General features: G+C 32.5%; 1 protein-coding gene across 5 annotated transcripts in view; it reads right to left on the minus strand.

Moving 5' to 3' along the window:
* Positions 1-21,081, minus strand: part of LOC121407635 (anoctamin-4-like) — a 42,299-nt gene continuing 21,218 nt past the window's right edge. Inside the window, exons 4-23 of one of the 5 annotated variants that reach the window (XM_041598807.1) lie at positions 20,750-20,850; positions 20,246-20,321; positions 19,340-19,494; positions 18,492-18,527; positions 16,542-16,714; positions 15,924-16,082; positions 13,873-13,958; positions 13,398-13,519; positions 12,515-12,604; positions 11,408-11,560; positions 11,038-11,074; positions 9,403-9,512; positions 8,881-9,026; positions 7,558-7,738; positions 6,814-6,943; positions 6,090-6,223; positions 5,438-5,518; positions 4,720-4,979; positions 2,245-2,271; positions 1-1,285 (exon numbers count right to left, since the gene is read on the minus strand). In XM_041598807.1, the coding sequence (XP_041454741.1) occupies positions 973-1,285; positions 2,245-2,271; positions 4,720-4,979; positions 5,438-5,518; positions 6,090-6,223; positions 6,814-6,943; positions 7,558-7,738; positions 8,881-9,026; positions 9,403-9,512; positions 11,038-11,074; positions 11,408-11,560; positions 12,515-12,604; positions 13,398-13,519; positions 13,873-13,958; positions 15,924-16,082; positions 16,542-16,714; positions 18,492-18,527; positions 19,340-19,494; positions 20,246-20,321; positions 20,750-20,850 (2,570 nt within the window). In that variant the 3' untranslated portion in view covers positions 1-972. The remainder of the gene's footprint in view (positions 1,286-2,244; positions 2,272-4,719; positions 4,980-5,437; positions 5,519-6,089; positions 6,224-6,813; positions 6,944-7,557; positions 7,739-8,880; positions 9,027-9,402; positions 9,513-11,037; positions 11,075-11,407; positions 11,561-12,514; positions 12,605-13,397; positions 13,520-13,872; positions 13,959-15,923; positions 16,083-16,541; positions 16,715-18,491; positions 18,528-19,339; positions 19,495-20,245; positions 20,322-20,749; positions 20,851-21,081) is intronic. The other 4 variants (XM_041598830.1, XM_041598823.1, XM_041598815.1 and 1 more) reach the window with 4 other exon arrangements.

Raw genomic sequence — 21,081 nt, forward strand, 5'->3', positions numbered from 1 at the left:
TACTTCTGCACATTATCTTAATACTATTTTTACATGTTAAAGATTGATAAAAAATAATTGTACACATCTGGTTTGAAATTTACCATATAAGCAATATATACAAACTACAATTTGCATTACAAGAGAAAAGCAATATATACATATATAACAGAAAGAAGAAAATATATACATCTACTTTCATGGTCAAATGACAAATATACAGTTCTACAGCTGCAATCTAAGTACAAGTAATTCTTCATAATAGCACTTTTTGTATCACTGATTCATAATCAGGGTAAGATATTACACAGAGTCATGAATATAAAAATACACTATTCACATAATAGTAAGAGGAATGTTAGAAACTAGTGACTTCAAAATACCACAGACGGTGGCAGTAAAGAAGGCAAGTCCAACCCCTTTGTACACTGGTCAAGACAGAGTTTATAAAGGTTCATCAAAATCAGACAAAAATTAATATGATGGAAGTATTACATTTTTCTACAAAATCAAAAGAATATTTGCAGGGAAAATGAGGACTTTACAGATTGCATTCATCATCAATACCTATAGAAAGGATTTGCTTTATTCCCTTTGGAAGTATTAAAGCCTATGGCTATATGGAATGACACCTTTGAAATTATTAACTGAACTACAGGTTAAAAACAATGTCATACATTTAAAAAAAATAATAATAATTGGACACCTTAAAACTTATTTCAGGACAAATAATATTCTTTTTTTTCAATATGGTTATGTCTTTGTTAACCAGCCCTTAGAGACAACTCTTCTTAAACTGTCAAGAAAACTGGAGACAATCCCGATCCAAAAGCCTCTCAATACACATACAAAAAAAATCTCTACACAATTTACAACAGCCTCTCATAAAATATTTCAAAAGGATGAATGATTAACTCTCTAAGAAACAAACTAAAAATGAGATGGATGTAATATTTCATTGCAAAATACATAGTGATGAGTATAAATGGGGTGCTAGAAAGGGCCTGTAAATGTATTACTGACTGGTAATGGGTATGCCACTGGTACTTCTTGGGAGGTATCGTTGAAGCTGTTGTCAGGCATATAGGAGGGATGAAAACCATAGTTAGGAGGGTAAGCAAGGTTTGGATTCATGATGGAGTACACCCCGCCACCCTGGAGAGGGGGTAGGTCAGGATCAACTGGTTCCGAGCGGGGGGTCTTAACCTTCTTCTTCTTCTTGCGTTTCTTGACCGGCTCCACAGGGGGTAATAAGGGAGGATTTCCGTTGGCTATGTACGAGTCTCCATTCTCATCGTAAGTTAACCTGAAGGATAATAAATACCAATGTTAGTCATAAGATGAAGAAAAATATCTCTCTCTTTCTTCTCTGTTTAATACAGGATGTTACATGTGCCTACAAATATGAACATTTTAACTATTTAAGGTATTATTATACATTTTAAATTTGATATTGCTTTTAAAAATGATATATGTATGTTCAACATGCATAGCTTTACTTTCTAAATTTCTTGGGGAGATAGGTATGATGCTCAAAATAAAGAACAGCTAATTACAAGTTGTGAATGCTATGACACCCCTCATCAAATAAATGAATGAAATTTAAACAATCAAGATAATTAATAACTGAAAACTTGAAAACAGTCATGAATAAACTAACTGAAATGTGTACCAAAATTAATGAAAGGGTAAAACAAATGAATGAAATAAATCATTACATAATTATTTCTCCTTAAAAATGAATAGATTTCACATGGATGATTTGTTAGAATGTAGTTACATACGGAAGTAAACTGCAGAGAAATATTAATATAGCAGAAAAAAGAATGAAGATGATGATTTTTTTTGCATTAATACAAATCTTTTTACTATGAGCTGGTTGTAGACTGGCCATAATATATTTTTGTTTATGTATTCATTTTGTTCATTTCAGGTTTTCTTGCTTGCATGATTTTCTTTCAGAATATGCAATCCTTTCCAAAATTAGGTGACAAAGGAATTGGTGGAAAACAGTATTGCCTAGACATATACATCTATTTACTTATCGCACACACATATTGCTTGAATTTGCTTCATTCATGAAGAATTCAATGTGGAGGACATGAAAAAGAATGTTCACAGCAAGTTTTTATAAATAATAAAGACAGCTTTGACCCAATTTCACTCTAAAAGATGGGATAAAATGTTATAGATATTCAATTACAATGATGTCACACGACCAACCATGTCAAAGAACCTGTAATAAGGTAAGATTAGTAGACATACCCTCCACTTGATATAGACTGTAAGATACTGAAGCAGAGAGATAAAGCAGATACAAAAACAAGAGTTTGTTAGAGTTAAAGGAAAGTTATAGTACATTTAGCAATGCTAGTAGTTGTATTTAATTATTCAACTGTAAGAAACTGCAGTAAAGATATATAACAGATACCCAAAAAAAAAGAGTTTCTTAGGGGGTGTTGCAAGAAAATATTTGCATTCAATTGCAAACATTCTGTTGCAATTTTACAATGAATAGATCAATTATATCTGTAGCAAATCAGATTACACTCCTTGTTTCAATGAAAAGGTTAGCAAGCAATCTAAAATTTACAATTAATTGATTTGGGGACCAAAAATTGACAAACAATTCATTGTTTCTTGCAACACCCCATTAGAGTAAAAGGAGAATTATTGTACAATGAGCAATGCAAGTGATTAGAAATAATTCTTTTAACAGTAAAAATCTGGAGAAGAGAGATAAAGCAGATACAAACACACAAGTTGGTTAGAGTTTAAGGAGAGCTAGAGCATATGCTTGTAAAATAAAGCACAACAAATTTAGCTTTGATAGTAATACAAAGGGAAATTTAAGAAAATTCTGATCAAACATAAGAATATTTTTAATAATTCATAATCATATAAAGCCAAAAAATTATTATGTTGCCCTCATAAGTCTCAAATTGGAAAGTTAGGTCTGTCGATTGATTTTTATTTCTTTCACTGCTGCAATGCATAAAGAAAATAAAATAGGGTGATTTATATTTATGTGTCAAAATGAATATCAAATTGCTTTTTTAAGCTATTGAATACACACTTCAGAAATTCTTTGCCTAAATCTTAAATTTTCCCACAAAATCGTTGTTTAAATTTGTATATTTTGAGTCTGCTATAAAAAAAAGATGGGGACCCTGTTTTTTTTTTCTCTCGTTTAAGGGTCCGTCAGATGAGGGCAACATAAAAATTGACTACTCTTAGATCGGTGTTGGTGTGAGCCATCAAAAAAAAATATTTCAACAAAGCTTTGAGTTGCATTTGCACCATGAATATAATTGTAAGAAATGAGATAAAGGGCAAGTTAAAGTATCAACTGCCATAATGAATATAATTTTTGGTAATTAATTCAAAGATACAAGTTAAAATAAGGTCCTTTAACACATGACCATCAAGACTATATTGTAAAACAATGAATGTTTTGTGACACTAAACAGAGACAATGAACATCAATATAGACTGTGCATCATATTTGACAGAAAAATATTATTAAAGGTCACATGATCGATGCTAATTCATATAAAATGAGAAAGAAAAATGGATCAGAAAGCATTTTCCTTAATCAGAAAAGAGATTTATGAATGCTTGAAAATTAAGTGCAGATAACTAAATCTAAAGAATTTCACATTGACAATGCAACCCATGGATTGTAATGCATATTAATTAACTAAGTGCTATGCAAAATATAAATACTTTTTCTTTTGAAGTATTTAGTTTTCAAGCATATATTTTGGCAGAAGGTTTTAATAAAGATCTTGTGAAAATTGATTTTTATTTAAACTGGGTCAAATGCATGCGAACAAAACACAACATATAACAGATGCGAAAAAGATGGGTCAGCAAAACTGAAAAAAAAATGAGAGATTAAAATGGGTGAAATGGAAGCTGAAACATTGATAAACTTTCACAAGATTTAAATATCAGTGCCCACAAAAGCAGGTTATTGGAAGAGACAACTTTGTTAATATTATGTATGCAAATGAGATGGCAAATGTTACAAATAATCTGAGCAATAATCTGTGATGAGTTTTGCATGAAGATATGATCAATACTGTGCTGTGTGATTAAGCCTTACCCCATCATACTTTTATTACTATTAATATAGTTAATTCACACATATGCAAACAAAGACAAACTTTAAACCTTTAAAGGAACCTTTTATTGATGTAGAATTGTATGAACTGCCAAGGTTTAGAAAATTCAATCAATATGAAAAAACTTATGATAATGACTTTATATCAACAAGTTTAATCTGACTCATTTTTATGACAAAATTTCAGAGAGACTTGTAGAATTTCCACAAATTCTCATAACCCTGAATACCTTCTGTTTTACAGTCAGCATACAAAAATACCAAAAAACCCAAAACCCCCCAAAACAAACATGATTGATGGTTTATCAGATCATTGATGGATGCACAATTATACACCATCTCTCAAGAGCAGTATGCTGAAGTGTACATGTTCTAGATGAATAATGACACTCCTGGCCTTCCATAGTTGATATCTATTTAAATCAATGCACATTTTTATGTCAGGGCTCTGTTTTAAGTTTAACCACACAGCACAGTATATAGCAATGAATCAAACTTCAAGAACAGAGCATGGGTAAATAAATGAAGCAAAATAAAAGATACAAGCATGCCAATAAATGTTGATTTTCAAACGATATCCAACCACCAAAATAAAACTATTTGGATTGGCATACTCTGTTCTATCAGCAGTCATTTCATGCTCTCTGTCGTAAGTGTCGTCGGCATCGGCAGCCGAGGCCTCATAATTGATGGAGCCGTTGAAACTGTGTTCAAGCGACTGACAGCTGCTGCTAATCCTATCCACTTCAGAGGTATAGTAATTAAGACCCTTGAAGTTGGACCCATTAGGTATCACTCGACTCATAAAGTCCTTACTTTTCATTGGAGGCTGGGTGTCAGCATCCTCCAAGACCTTCGCAACCTGGAATTTCTCCTGTGCAGAAAAAAGGAGAAAATAGAGGATGAAAAGAATGGAATATTCCTTAGAAGAGGAAAATAACAACTGTATGATAGTATGAATAAAGATAAAACAGCCCATAAAGTGTAGGGGCAAGAAATTCCCTTTATTTAAATATTCATGAAGCTCTTTCCTATTATACTGTAGCACGTGGTCTGCTTTTTCAGAACTTCAGTGGCTACCCTGGGTAAATAACATTAACATTAACATTATTATTATAATTAAAGTCATTTTCAAACAGAAAGACATACTTCATAACCTGATATGGGCCTTTTTCAATACATTGTGTACAACATATTACTTTTAACCTTTGCCCTGTAAAAAAATCAAACTCTTCAGATATAACCATAACTCAATATCAAAACAACTAGTGCCCAATAATGATTTTTTTTTTTGAGTGTAAAGGTAATTGTATGTAAACTATAGAAACTTACCCTTCTCATAGCCAGTGCTATATCAGATGGTACATCAGGTATGATGTACATAATGAAGAACTTTACTGCAAATACAATGTGCTGTAATAAATAAAAAAAAATATTTAGATCTGTACACCTTACTGTTCTTAAACAGAAAGCTTTGTTGTATTTTCCCTAATAAACTTATGTTTTACAATTGCTGAAATATTCATACATCTCTCTTGAAATGAACAATGTAGAGCTTGATATCTACAAAAATATGGTTTTACAGACATGAGAGCATTTCATACTTTGTACGTGTCTTGAATTTTTATTGGATATTTTCCTGGAAATATGCGTATGTAAGTACACCAAATGCCCCAAAATAGTATTCTGATACTAACAAAATTATTGAATATTTAGTCGCCAAAAAGGAACAACAACCTAACAATCACAGAATTTAAAGAGAAACATCAGAAACAAATGGTATATTTCAGGTGTAAACTATTTATATATTCATTGCCATAGGGGCTTGTATGTTTCTTATAAAGGCAATTTCATTATATTCACAGAGGAAAGAAACGTTTTGGAAGAAATCTCTTAAAACTGAATGAAAATAAAATAGATGTTTTGTATTTTAGGAATACAAACATTTTAGAAAAAGAGAGAAAGACAAGATTTCAATGATTACCTCAAATCCTATGACAATCCACAGCTTTTCAACATTAGAGTACTTCCTTCCCCATTGAGCAGTGAATGCAATGATGAAAGCATTGGATATAACACCAGCAAAGTTGATGAAGTCTAAGATGGAGAACCACATTCCTAAATAGAAATAGGGGAAAGAAGGAGAAAATTGAATATACTTCTCCCTCCCTTTTTCCTCTGTCTACATTCTCCTGGTCATTTGTATGTTTTTTATTCATCTTTGCTTTCTCCTCATCCTTTCTTTTGTCTTTTTCCTCCTCCCTACCACTTCACCTTCTCCTCCTCCCCCTCCCTCACCTTCATCCTTCTTGTCTTCTTTCTTTTCCCCCTTTTCTTCTTGATCTCCTTCTTTTTCTTTGTCTTGGGTCATACAAAACGTCAGAGGAAACCCAGAATAAAAAGTACTCTCCATCTCTTAAAATCAGCTTATGTCATACACCATGATCCAGATAACACTCAAAGCTTTAACTACGAAACAACTAAAAATAATTTTCAAACATGACAAAAAAATTGTTGTATCTTGATTTGGTTAAAATTTCATGACTACATTTTTAATGAGGAAAATATACCTGTTACAAAAATACAATTTTCTAAATTTTCACTATGAATTGCAAATGACATTCCTTTGCCAATAACTGTGGGTTTCAAGCTTGGTGGTTAAATAAGGAGCTTTCTTACCATACTCTTTGTGCCAATACTAAACTTACCAATACTAGATGCAATGAAAGCTACAGGCCGTCTATTGAACCATAGTAATCTCTTTGCATCTATTCTGATATCCAGGAGCAGAACAGTGATAGCAATGAGGGGAGCAATGGGCAGTGCAGAAGAAAATATCTGTTAAAATAATAATAAAGATCATTAATACACAAGCGTCAATCTAATTCTACAAAATCCATATCTGTAAATAGCTTATTTTTAGTTAGCATGCAAAGACATCGTTTTAAAGCAGTTCTGATTCATGATCCAGAACAGAATACTGATGAACACAACAATATAGAATAATATAGAGGTTAGGATTAGTTAATACTGTAAATAAGGCATTTTAAAATAAATGCCTAGTGCCATATCAAAGCTGGAGCAATCATCCAACTGAAATCTACTTCTACTGAAACCTGGAAAGACTACTCAATTACTCCATTAATTCTTGGATTGTGATTAGAATTCATAATTGAGATGAATGTTAATACATGCAAACAGTGTATAAACATTTCATAATAACCATAGGCATCACTATGCTTGAAGAAAATAAACCATGCCAATATGGACCTATGTTTCATAATTTTTTCATTTATTTATTACATTAGCAGTTTTTATTTTTAAAGAAGTGGGTAGGGACTCTGAAAATTACTATGTGATCGATGGTAACTACTGTGAAAACTTCTTTATTGCCTTTTGAGCAATGCTATCATAAGAGTTGGCATTGATTCTAAATTTCAGGAAAAACTTACCATAAGGAATCCATAGAGAATGACCTTCTCATTGTATTCACCTAACGTGAGGTCACCTACAGGTGGCTTGTTCCTTTCTCTTGTAAGATACTGAGCATGAGGACTCATCTTCTCCATGTCAAGGTCTTTGACCTGGCTTGGCCGACAGCATGTCCGCTTCTTAAACTTCCTGATTAACCATCTGCAATAAGTGAGTCATTCACATTCATTGAGAATTAAGTGCTATACAGCGCGTATCAAAAAAAGTTTACACTTAGAAAATATCCTGTAAAATTATACATTTGTAATATCCTGAAGATTTTTCCACATTTTAATATTGGTGCAGATCCATTTAACCAAATGACGATATAACTGTCGAAAAATACTTTTGCTTGAGTGAACACCACTTTCTTATGAAAAGTTAGTGAAAAATGATTTGCGCAGAACTTTGAAATAGTTATGAGAATAAAAGTAGATCTTTAATCATGAAGAACACATGGTACTTAGCTAGCATAATTGATTTGAAGATATCTTTTACCTTTTTTACTTGTTTCCTTGCCCAAAACACTTTGAAGAGTGCATTGCGCCCCACCCCACTCCCCTACAAACCAAGGCCGTCATGATGGCTTTACACTGAGCTGTGATTTACCTGAAATGGCTTAGGCTTGATTTTCATTTTGATAATCATTGTCAAGCTTGGGAAAAGTGTGGAGAAACAAGTATAAAATGAAAAATGGAATGTAACCCCACTTTAAATGATAAAAACTTAGTGAAAAAATGTTGGAGATGTCTGTTTTAAAATTTTGCTCAGATTAAGTTATGTCCTCAGATCCAGGTTGCACGAAAAGGGTAAAGGTTGTGCTTGGTAAGTGTTGAAATTTCAATTTGGGTGGCAAAATTGTTACAAATTGCTTGAATTTATTCATTTTATTTCAATTGACTAAAAGTGCAAGGGAAATGTATGAGAAATGTTTCGCAAGGTAAGTTTAATTTCCCCCTTTCCCCTTGACACAGCATGAAAATGAGCATTTCTGCGGAAACTGATTTCTGCAAGCTTTACAAAAATAGACAGTGCTCACTCAAGTGTAATATTCTGTCAAAAGTTTTTACTTTCATTGGATAGATGAGACCCAAACCCAAGATTATATGAGAAAATATTACCCACATGCTGTATATTTTTCAATTCCCAAGGTTTTTTCAAAGTGTAAACCTTTTTTTTAATGCGCACTGTATAGGGTGGGCATTATTGCTATCCTGGATGTAAGGTAGGGATGAAATCCTGAGAGACCTCTGGAGATGGGTTGAGGACATGAGTGACAGTAATGATTCTTTGGCTTTACTTACGGAAGGATGACATCTTTGAGGAACTTGGGAACTGGTTTGACCAACATGAGTACGAAGACTTGCAGAGACAACATAGACATGCAGTTATTGTCTGTACAGGAATCCCTCAAACCTTCTATGCCAAGAAATGAATCTGACCCAGATTGCTGAAAAGGAAAAAAAATGCACAATATAAATACCATGTATGATGATGATGATGATCATCATCATCATCACCATCATCATCATCACCATCAACATCATCATCATCTTCATCATCATTCTCAACAACATCAACATCATCTTCATAGTCATTCTTATTATATTTATAAGTTTTGCCTTGATATAAAACTACATCATACCTTTCGCACATAACATGTCTTGATCAAGATGTGTGAAAAGGTGAATTTTAATAACAAATGAAATCTGGATAAATTTGACATATAACCCAGTTTCATATCACTGTACATTTCAATCTTAAGCTGTCAAAGCACTATAAAGAAATCAAACAAACTGGCTTTTATAGTAATTCTTGAAACTTACATCTCTGAAGAAGGCAATGTAGAAGAGAGATGAATAACTGTTGACAAACTGGAAGGCAAAGAGCTTGACGATGAGAGCATTTTCATATGTACTCTTTGTTCTGTGATTCTCTGTAAAGATATGTAAGCAAAATGTTTTCAACATTTTTATCTTAATTCTGTAATGAGTTTAGCATTTTAAAAAATGCTCCTGTGATTCTCTGTATAAAAAATAATAATAATGATAAAGAATTGTTTTACATTTTTATTTCTGATGAAGTGCAGCAATAAAAAACAAGTGGAATGCCTCTGGCCGTCTCACCTGCATCACGCGGTTCAATATAGCAGCAGTGCTGACTTTGAATACTACTCTAACTCGCACAAGATGTTCAGTGATACATGGTTACCCTTATGTCCACTTTTTATGAACTACATGTAGACCAATAAACTTAAAGAGATATGATGGTTATTCAACAAAAAACCCCAACATGGCCAAAGTTCATTGACCTTACATGACCTTTGACCTTGATCATGTGACCTGAAACTCGAACAGGATGTTCAGTGATACTTGATTACTCTTATGTACAAGTTTCATGAATCAGATCCATAAACTTTCAAAGTTATGATGGTAATTCAACAGATACACCCAATTCGGCCAAAGTTCATTGACCTTTGACCTTGGTCATGTGACCTGAAACGCACACAGGATGTTCAGTGATACTTGATTACTCTAATGTCCAAGTTTAATGAACTAGACCAATAAACTTTTAAAGTTATGATGGTAATTCAACAGATACCCCCGATTCGGCCAAAGTTCATTGACCCTAAATGACCTTTGACCTTAATCATGAGACCTGAAACTTGCACAAAATTTTCAGTGATGCTTGATTACTATTATGTCTAAGTTTCATGAATCAGATCCATAAACTTTCAAAGTTATGATAGGAATTCAACAGATATCCCCAATTCGACCAAAGTTCATTGACCCTAAATGACCTTTGACCTTGGTCATGTGACGTGAAACTCATGCAGGATGTTCAGTGATACTTGATTAACCTTATGTCCAAGTTTCATGAACTAGGTCCATATATTTTCTAAGTTATGATGACATTTCAAAAACTTAATCTCAGGTTAAGATTTCGATGTTGAATCCTCCAACATGGTCTAAGTTCATTGACCCTAAATGACCTTTGACCTTAGTCATGTGACATGAAACTCTAATAGGATGTTCAGTAATACTTGATTAACCTTATGGCCAAGTTTTATTAACTAGGTCCATATACTTTCTAAGTTATGATGTCATTTCAAAAACTTCACCTCAGGTTAAGATTTGATGTTGACGCCGCCGCCGTCGCCGTCGGAAAAGCGGCGCCTATAGTCTCACTTTGCTTCGCAGGTGAGACAAAAAACAAGGAACACTGATGATCACAGTGTTGAAATGCTCCACTGGGAGTGGAGAAGGTGCATTCATTGTGTGTATGTTAGCCAGGATCCAATGACAGGGGTAATGGTAAAAGGTAAAGAACAAATAAAGACATAAATTCAATATATCAAGTGCAATATAAAATTTGAATTATTATTCCATTAAAATAGAATAATTGATAAGCATGCTCTTTTCAAATTCCCATTAAGAATGGAATTCAAATATTCTACTCACCCCAATTATTCAGCTTGACTGCAATTTTCTCATATATCTGAAAAAAAAGAGGTCGTGAATAGTCATTTAGATTCATCATACGATTCCATCTAATATAAAGATTAAATTAACCAAGGCCCGTAATATGAAGCTTAGCGATTGACTATGGGGCTGATATTTATGACCTATTGCATTCATTATTGTGTATGATCAATGGTACAATCAGCCACAGGATTTGCTGATTGCATATCAGTTTCTTGCAACAAGGAGTACTAACTGATTCCTGCAGTTAAAATTGATCAATTACAAAACTAAAACAAAAATTTGCAAAAAAATTTGCAATTGATTGTAAATATTTTCTTACAACACCCCTTAGGTTATTAAAACTTACTTTTCCCAAGATGAGAATGGATATTGAGTTTAGAAGAGATGAGACCAAGACAGAGACGAGAAGTTGCACCACACTGTCGGAGTCAGAGAGAAGAGCTGCTGTAAATAATCTATAGATGATCACACTGATGACACTCACAATAACAAGCATCGCCTAAAGAAAAAAAAAACAGAGGAATATCATTACTGTATAAGCTACGTATTATTTAAATTTACACTCATCAACCTTGCATAATATGCTTAATTGATTGAAATGAAAGCAGTTCTTAAAACCAATTTATGCAAAGCCCTAGTCAAATTTACTGAAATGATTCAACTGACAGAATTTCAAACAATGATTGTGAAAAACAATATATTTTCATTTATTTATACACATTAGTCAAATTTACCCCAAGTTAAACAGATTTCTGTGGTTTAAAGAGATTTTACCTAAAGGCAGAATTACCTGTATTTGTGGATTTAAAGTTTTTAGTTTGCTTTCATTAAGTTGATTTCAAGGACAATTAATTATTTCATAAAAAGATAAACCGAGTCATGTTAATTCATCACTGTCAAGGGTACGATCACATGAGACTTATAGAGAACAATTGTCAAAAGCATATATTGATTTAGTGAAATTTTTATCTCTATATTCATTTCATTACATAAAAACATTTGAATAAATTTCTAAAATATAAAATTAGAAATTAGACTGAAATCTTATTCCATTTTCATGTTCAACAATGTGTAAATTGCTACTTAATCATCTCCCTCTTCTTTTTATGTTAATTATATCATCAATAAATAATTTTTTCATCATTTTACATGTTATGTCATATTGATGTATGTGTATTTTCTGTTAAATGAACAAGTTCAGTTTTTGAGCTGCAGATTCTTTTAAATGTAAATAAACCATGAATTGCCCGAAGCTTGTTTGGTCTCAGCAATAAAAGTCTGTTTACTGTCAGTTCATACAATGGCCATCTCGCCAACTTGCCACTCAGCATTTCTAGAAATTTGGCAGATTTCCAATTGGTCCTTGCCCATCTAATACACATACCAACTTTGTCTTATACCATTTAGCATACCTAATTAAGTAAACCAGGGGTAAATGAACTTTATAGCTTACCATAAATACAAGGATACCAAACGATGCCATGAATTTCAGGAAGCTTTTGTAGAATGGGTAGTACCAATCTGGTAGGTCAGATACAGGATCCTGATGGGAACAAACAAAAATATTAATGACAAAAACAAAGTTTGAGAATAGGTATATATTGATGGTCTAGGATCAAGAGATAGCGTCCGATCATTGATGTAAAGGTATCATCCAGTGCTACATTCTCAATTCAACTGGTGATATTCATCATCATTCTAACAAACAAATCTTAAATCAAATTCAAGATATCAGTCCAGATTGTGACCATCTTGCTCATTTGTAGGACTTGTTCAACTGTTCTCTAGGAATAGACAACTACTGAATTATGTGCAAAGTATAATTGGTAGTAGGTTTTGACACTCATGCCCTATTTGAATGCTGTATATTACACTGTACAATGAGTTTCATGAAGCTACGGATTCATGCTTGACTTTCAGGAATGACTTAATATCTCAAGCCAAATGGGTACCTCAGTAATATCAGGTTACCTTGGCTAAGAGTTGAAATATGGAGAGGTTGATTAACATTTGAACCCCCCCCAAAAAAAAAAAAAAATAAATAAATAAATAATATTAATAGTAACAAAATAGTAAAAAAAAAATAAATATATAAAAATTAAATGAATGAATGAATGAAAATAAATAGATAATGAATGAATAAATAATCAAATAACTAAACAAAAAAATAAGTAAATAAAAATATCGAAGACTTTTTATGCAAAATATGCTCTTTACCACTATGTAAACAGACTTGTAAGGTCATACTGTAATGAAACTGTCATGAAATCACTTTATAAATCTACTTTGGCACTTCATACCACTCATGAATTCATGTAATATCCTTGATCACTTACCGGCCTCTCCTTGGTACCATAGAACTCAGGTCTATCAGGTTCTGACATATCATAGCTATCAACATCCCACTCATAGGCCAGCCTCACTCGCTTTCTCTTCCATACCTCCTGGAATATTGTACCTATTATACAGGTCAACAGGGTCAAAGGTTAAAAAGTTAAAGGTCAAATAGTGTTTCATTCATCACTAGATAAATGAGAATATGTGATAAGACAATCAAATCATGAATTCCATAGAGATGTGATGTAAGGAAGACACTGCAGAAGGAAATAAGAAGGATCTTAAAGCATAAGACCCTAAAGAGACATTTGACTCAGACAAAGGATAAAAAAGAAAATTAATCAATGCCATTTCAACAGGATGCTCCAAATTTTAGACTAATGCTGATTATGAGAAACAGCAAAGTTGTTTACAAAATAACCCAGGGATGTCATTTTGAGAGAAACAGAGGAGCATAAAATGAATTAGACTTACCCCAAAGGCAAATAACAAGAGCATAATATGGAGTCACATCTGAGTCAAAGGAGTTCTTGAACACTGTTAGGCCTGCATCTGTAATCCTGTATGCATATATTTGTTTAAGATTAAACGAAGGGTGTTTATAAAACATACTCTGTATCATCCCCATATCAATAGGTCAATATATTTGTATTCCAGGAATTTCATACCAGATGATGTGATCTTGTTAAGAATATATTTTCCCTTGTGTTTTTTTAATGAAGCACAAACAAAATTTTCCTGATTTGTTTGGACAAACTTTTCCTGATTTGTTTGGACAAACTCATGATATCATTATGATTTTATGAGTTTGTTAACTCACCTTCAGTCTATTATTTTACAAATGAAGGATATCATGAGGATTTAGTAGCAAGACAGAGGGGAGTGTTTCAAAACTTTTAAACATAATACACATGTGGCTGGATTTCGTTACACCGAATCTGAAGAGAATTAAAATGATTTGTCAAGACGGCAGAGCCAAAATCCTTATACATTATTCACACTTTCATTTGGATGCTTGCTATTTCAATTTGCATTTAGAAATAACTTGATTTACATTCCAATCCAGGAATTTGGAGAGCAGCAATCCTATTGCCTGATCAAACTAACAGCATATGAATAATTGATTAGGCAATTACATCTGAACAGCTTAGTCACCGTCTTAACAACACAGTTTTTGCCGAAAGAAAATGTTCATTCCTTGAATAACTGATTTCAATTGATTGATTTTCTTCTTTCAATAAATTACATTGTGGGTATACCTTTAGTCTACAGTGGAAAAGTATAAAGATAGCCTGAATGCTAACCATAGGCTGAGCTTTGTGTAATGAAGCAAGCAAGTACAAAAGTAGCATTCTAATACTCTAAAGAGATCAAGAGACAATGTGAAATACATGTAGAATATAGAAACAAGTTATATAACAATTTTTTTTTATTTAAAAACTAATGAATCAAATATTCATCAATCAATTGGATTATTTTTTATTATCAATATATTTTATCAAAACTTTGGCCATGTCTTACAAATTACGAAGACTGGCCAATACGTGTAAAATATGGATGATGTTTGATGCCATATACTACATCTAGAGAGAGAATGCATTGTAATCTTATTTATAGGTCAAGTTCACTCCAGAAAAACGTTAATTTGAATTAATAGAAAAAAATAAAACTAGCATATAGCTGAAAATTTAATCAAAATAATATGTATAATATGGAGTTTTAAAGTTTTGTTTATTTTCACAAAACAGTGATACATGTATGCACAATTCAGTGGCATGCAAATGAGACAGTCGATGATGTCCCTCACTCGTTATTTCTTTTGTTCTTTATTGTTTAAATTAAACAATATTTCATTTTTTACAGATTTGACAATAAGGTCCAACTTGATTGAGCCATAAAGTATTAAACAATGCTAATTCCATATGCTCAGAGAGGAATTATGGTTCTACTTGACAGTGAGGAGGAAATTAGAATATGGCATATTTCAAACAATAAAATACAAAAGAAATAGAGAGTGGGTGACGTCATCAGTCTCCTCATTTTCATACTGATCAGGATGTGCATATAACTGTTTTGTGAGATTAAGTGAAACTTTATAATGTCATAACTTTCTTATTTGACATCCGATTTTGATGAAATTTTCAGTGTTATGTTTGTTGGATTTTTCTCTTTTTATTCAAATTGATTTCTGTTTGGGTGGACTTGTCCTTTAAGGGACATGTCAACCAGTATAAACAGTGATGTATGCATGAGTTTTTGTCATTTTAAAGGAATTCTTTGTATTAACATAATCTAAATTGTAGCTAACAGTGTTATGAGCTTCCCATGATAACAATTGATTTGATAAATAACAACTCTGAACATATGAGCCAGGGCCCTGGAAATGTACAGTCGTCTTTTGATTTTTTTTCGCTTTGTGCACTCTATTGTTGATTTTCTTTTGCACATTGAAATTTAATAGCAAAACATAAATTACAAAAGTGAAAAAAAAATAAATAAGGCATTAATATAAATAGTAAACTCACATGGTAAGGAGAGATTCGTCCTCTAGTTGCTGAGTAAGATTTGCTAACAGACTCTCATCTGCATCACTCAGATTATAAATGCTCTGATTCCTTTGTAGTTCCTCCATCAGCTCTCTCTGCCTCTCTTTCTCTTCCACTCCATCTTGGTAATCCTCAATGCTATGGTAGCATTAAAAGAGAAAATATCAAAAGAAAATGGATGAAGAGATAAGGTAATAAAAGGGGTTCACACATTTTTTTCTTTTATTAATTCTTTATCAAACATTGTATGAGCATTCACGATAAGTTCCCTGTTTCATAAACTGATACGGTAAATGCAGCTGTTTAAAGCTACTGAAATTGCATCATTTGATTGGCCGATAGTGTATTGACATAGGGGTTTCGCATTTGTCATAGGACACTTGTTGGTATTGTTACATGTAAGTTTCAATAAACGGTGGGCCATTTAGTTAGCTAGCACCCTCACACGTGTTATAGCAGGATATTTGGATGCAATGCAGCGAAGGAAACAAGAGTATCAATTAAAATAAGAATTTATTCAATATTTATAACATGCTTTTCCAAAATGGCCCAGTCTGAAAGTCACATAATGTTGTTTTCTTTTCAATCTAAATTTACCTGAGGAAAAGTCCATATCCCCAAATTGCGAGACCCATGAGCATTGGTATCCAGAGATAAGTGGCGAATGCTCCTGCCCATGCAAAGTAAAAAGCAATCTGTTCTCCATAGTAATTCCTGATCTTCCATAATGGTTGGTACTTGAAGAATCTCACCCATGTTCTTTGCATATCCTGAACACAATCAAGGCAAACAAATACATTACTTTTTACTTCTTCTCTTCATTCAAAATGGCAACTTCAATATAAGGCCTTTTTTGCGACTGACAGAAATATGGATTTTTTATAAAATTATTCTTACTTGATTGTAATTCATATTTCAGGATGATTGTAATTCATATTTCACTTCAAAACTATCATATATTTTTGTATTTTGCCCTTTCACATTTACATGTAGATATACATATAGCATTATTCATAAATTCCTAAAATAGAATATATTTCTGCATAGATTACTACATAAAGGTCAATTATATATCTATAGATCATCAATATATTTGTTTAAGTCCCAAATTTGGAATAGAGTAATATTAAAATTCTTTAATTGACTACAAGTATTTCAAAATAAACTATGTTCAACTTTTCAACAAGAACAGTGTACATGTACATCTTTCATTTGGAAATTACTACACTGTACATGTATCTCTTTATACTGGAGGAAAAAATGAAACAGTGCTGTATTCTTAATGGCAATCTAAACATGAAATGTACATGTTATCAATTTTCCTTGAAGTAAATGTCATAATGAGCACAACATCAGAAACTCAAGATATGCAGAAATTCATGTATCAAAAGAAATCAAGAAAAGATATCTGAAATAAAGCTGAGAGATAAGAATTCACAATACAGCACGAATAGAGGCAAAGAAAACAGAGGAATATACTTTGACTAATTCCCATTTTTTAAGAAGAAAATAGGGAAAAGGGTTGAGTATTTCTAATGAGATCATTTGATATTTTTCATAAAACTTTAAGGATTTTTTTTGAGGGGGCTGTATTTACATCTTAATAGCACACAAGACTCAAATTTTCTAAATCTTTAAACTGATAATAGTAATACAAAGTCATCTGCTTTCATCAATTGTGATTAATTGTCAGACAATTTCTCATGATAGATCCATGCTCTTGATCATACTGAACAGGTATAAAAATACATCAAAACTAGCATGCTTTAAATGAATTCTATGGGGTTAGAAAAATTTGCTCAGAAAACAATGGGAAAAATAAAAGAGAAAAGAGTGTTAAATCAGTTAACTCAGACTACCGTTACAACATATTAGTACAGAATGATTCATGTTCTAAAATAAATAATCTTCTGATTCTGGGAGGGGGCATAATGTCACTTCAAATGTATTCTCTTCATTATATACAGAATTTTTTTTTAAAGAAAACAACCTTGGTACTAAATGATAATTGTATGAAAGAAGAAAAAATTTTAAAATATAATGAAAATTTGAAAGAAATTGGAGAAGAAATAAGGGAGATTTGTTCACCTTTCCTTCTACCTGATTTTCGTGTTTTTTTTTTCCTTTTGTTTTCTTTAAAACAACTTCAATTTTGCTTGGATTCCTCGTTTATGTGCAAGCTGAAATTTTACAGCAACTTAATTTCTACTAATTTTGCTAATCCAAAAGCTGAAATATTATGTAATACATGTATGTACATTCCAAATCCTGGATATGATACTTACAGATGGAAAATATCAATTTTTTTATAGTTTAAAAACAAGTAAATTACAGATTTCCTTGGATAGGATATTTAGATGCAGGTCAATTATTAGCTAAGACATGCAACCCAACATGCTCTCATGTTCCTGCTGTTAGTAGTAATGTAAATCATCATAGCAAATATATAATTATAGGCATGCAAGCGCTCTGATGAACTACATGGTAGTTTAATGCATGAGTTACAAAACCATGCATTTTAGTCTAATTTCATTCAAAGTGACTTACAAATCTGGGGTCTCGAGGCGTAACATTAAACTTTCTCTGTATGTGCAAAGAACACTTACACAATTACACATATTAACAACAAACAATATGGACAATTCAAACATCTGATACACATGACAGTGCTTTATATGATGCAAGGCCTGTAATACAACAAATTAATGTGACATGTTCAAGTTTGGATGTACAAGTAAATGTGCAGTGGAGAGGAGGGGGAAAACACTTTGGCAGGAGATATGCTTGAACACCTGACTGCAAAAAGTTCTGACCAAATTGAGTGCAAAAAAGTTTTTACTATAGTTTTGACAAAAATCCTATTTATTTGAGAATTGTTTAAAAACATGAATGGGGTCACTTACTCATTTCATATGAACATCAATAACTCTGAAGGGTACAATGCATTATATCTAAACAGGCAGGCTTGTTTTAAGATAAATTATTCACAAGTTACGAATCACAACATAATCGGAAGGGTGTGAATTTTGCCAATGATAATACTTGGTCCCGTTCTAATCATATCATTTTTTGGACAAAGGATTTCCACTGTAATTTTGGTCAAGACTGCTTCAACATGATGCACCAGCAAATACATGTAGATCAATACAAGAAGATCATATTACAGCATTTGTGCTACATGTACATATACACAGACAATGTGGTAACAGAAATAGTGGTAGGGGGTACTATTAGACATGGTGGTGGTTGTGGCTTTGATTGTACAAATATCAACAGCAGACAACTATATGTATTTCCAACAAACAATTCTGCCACAAGATACATTTCCAAGATGATCAGCACACAGACAGACCCCTTGCCCTATTGATTTAGAGTTGAAGTGCTTCATAACATACCTCTCTGGGATCCAGATTAGCTTGGAATTGTCCCAATCTTTCACTCTCCTTTCTCATTGCATCTCTCTCATCCTCATCCAAGTCCTCGTATAATGACTCATCATGGAGAATGAATCCATCTACATAGATGCCCCTCAAAATCATGTAAGGTAGTCCTAAGATAACAGAGAAAAAAAGTTCATGCATATATAAATTCAATTTCAAAGGTCATTTCTACATACTGTATATGGCTTCAAAATTGTACATGTAAGGTAGTTCTTACCAAAAATAAAAATAAAAAAAAATAACATGGCCAGCTGGTCATGGAGAATTATCCATTTACACACATGTCCTTTCAAATCATGAGAGGTAATTTATAATGAAAACTGGGTATCAGTGTAAAGTTGAAATAAACTAACCACCATGGAATATGATTCCTTCCTTAGCCGAAGGTCCTTTAGAATTTGGAAAGTTTGGGGGTTTTTATTTTTCACATTTTGTAAGATTCTTTGCTGTGTTTGTGAATGAATTAAAGGGTATTTGTACTTCATCAAAAGAGGAAATATGAACTTACATAAACTTTATATAAAAAGAAAAGAAAACTAAACAGGGGTGAGTATGCAAGGGTCCCCGGTTTAACGATAGAAGTACAGATTTACAGATGATGAAATGCGGAATCATTTATGGAAACACAAATATTGCACGGGGTAAATTCAACTGTAATGAAATATTCAAACATACCTGAAATATTGAATTATCAGATTAATAGATCATACAACAAAATATGTAAACATAGATTTAATATGCATAACACAAGTAAGAAAACTTGAAATACAGCATATAGACAAAAAAGAGATGAAGATTTTTTCAGTATTACATGTAGAGCATAAAAATTTGATATTGTTTGATATTTATGGCTATCCTTACCCTTTCTCCTCATTGAATCCTTATCCCTCTTATCTCCAGGATCTCTGACATCCATATTTATTAGTATATGATGAGTCTACAAATGACAAGAGAAGAGAGGGAGAGAGAGAGAGAGCAAATACAAACATGAGTTGTTTCCCAAAATGGATTGTCAGGTTTCCATCTTATATGTGTAAGTAAAGAGTAAGTAATTTAAGATGGAACAAAAACAAAGCATTCAGAAACCAATATTAACCATAAAATTTCTTATTCTAGATGGCGACAATGGAGGCTTATTCATGAATGGCACAAAGGTATATGGGGAAATAAAAACAAACAAATATCAGTGATAATTTATTTCAACTTCTTTCAGGTGGATTGCCAACAAATTTCTCTTAGGCTTAATTGAACAATCGATGTTACCTGTCACGATACATGGCCCAGACATGCTAAGACTTCTCTGAAAATGAGCCGTTAATGATTCATCTTGATGAAAATGCTTTATCACTCGTGCTTTTAACTCACCAGATAACTTCTTGTAGCTGATCTAAAGAACGTCTCAGGATCATCAATCCCATCAAAGATATTTCTCTTCTGTACACAGAATGGTGCACTCACAAAGTCCACTATCAGCATACATTGAACAAAAAAAAAACTTTGGTAATCACATATTACACTAGGAAAGATTTTATCTTGAGAAATATAACATTGAAAGGTGACATGCACAGTATTAACGGATCAACTGAAGCATTAAAAGGAAAATTTACTTTGTCAAAACTATTTAGAAGAGTTTGTGTCTGATACATGTAATGAGTGGTATGCCACATCTCCTCCTAATATACATGTATATGTAAAGT

This window comes from Lytechinus variegatus, chromosome 1 (assembly GCF_018143015.1).
Source record: "Lytechinus variegatus isolate NC3 chromosome 1, Lvar_3.0, whole genome shotgun sequence".
NCBI classification, from domain to species: Eukaryota; Metazoa; Echinodermata; class Echinoidea; order Temnopleuroida; family Toxopneustidae; genus Lytechinus; species Lytechinus variegatus.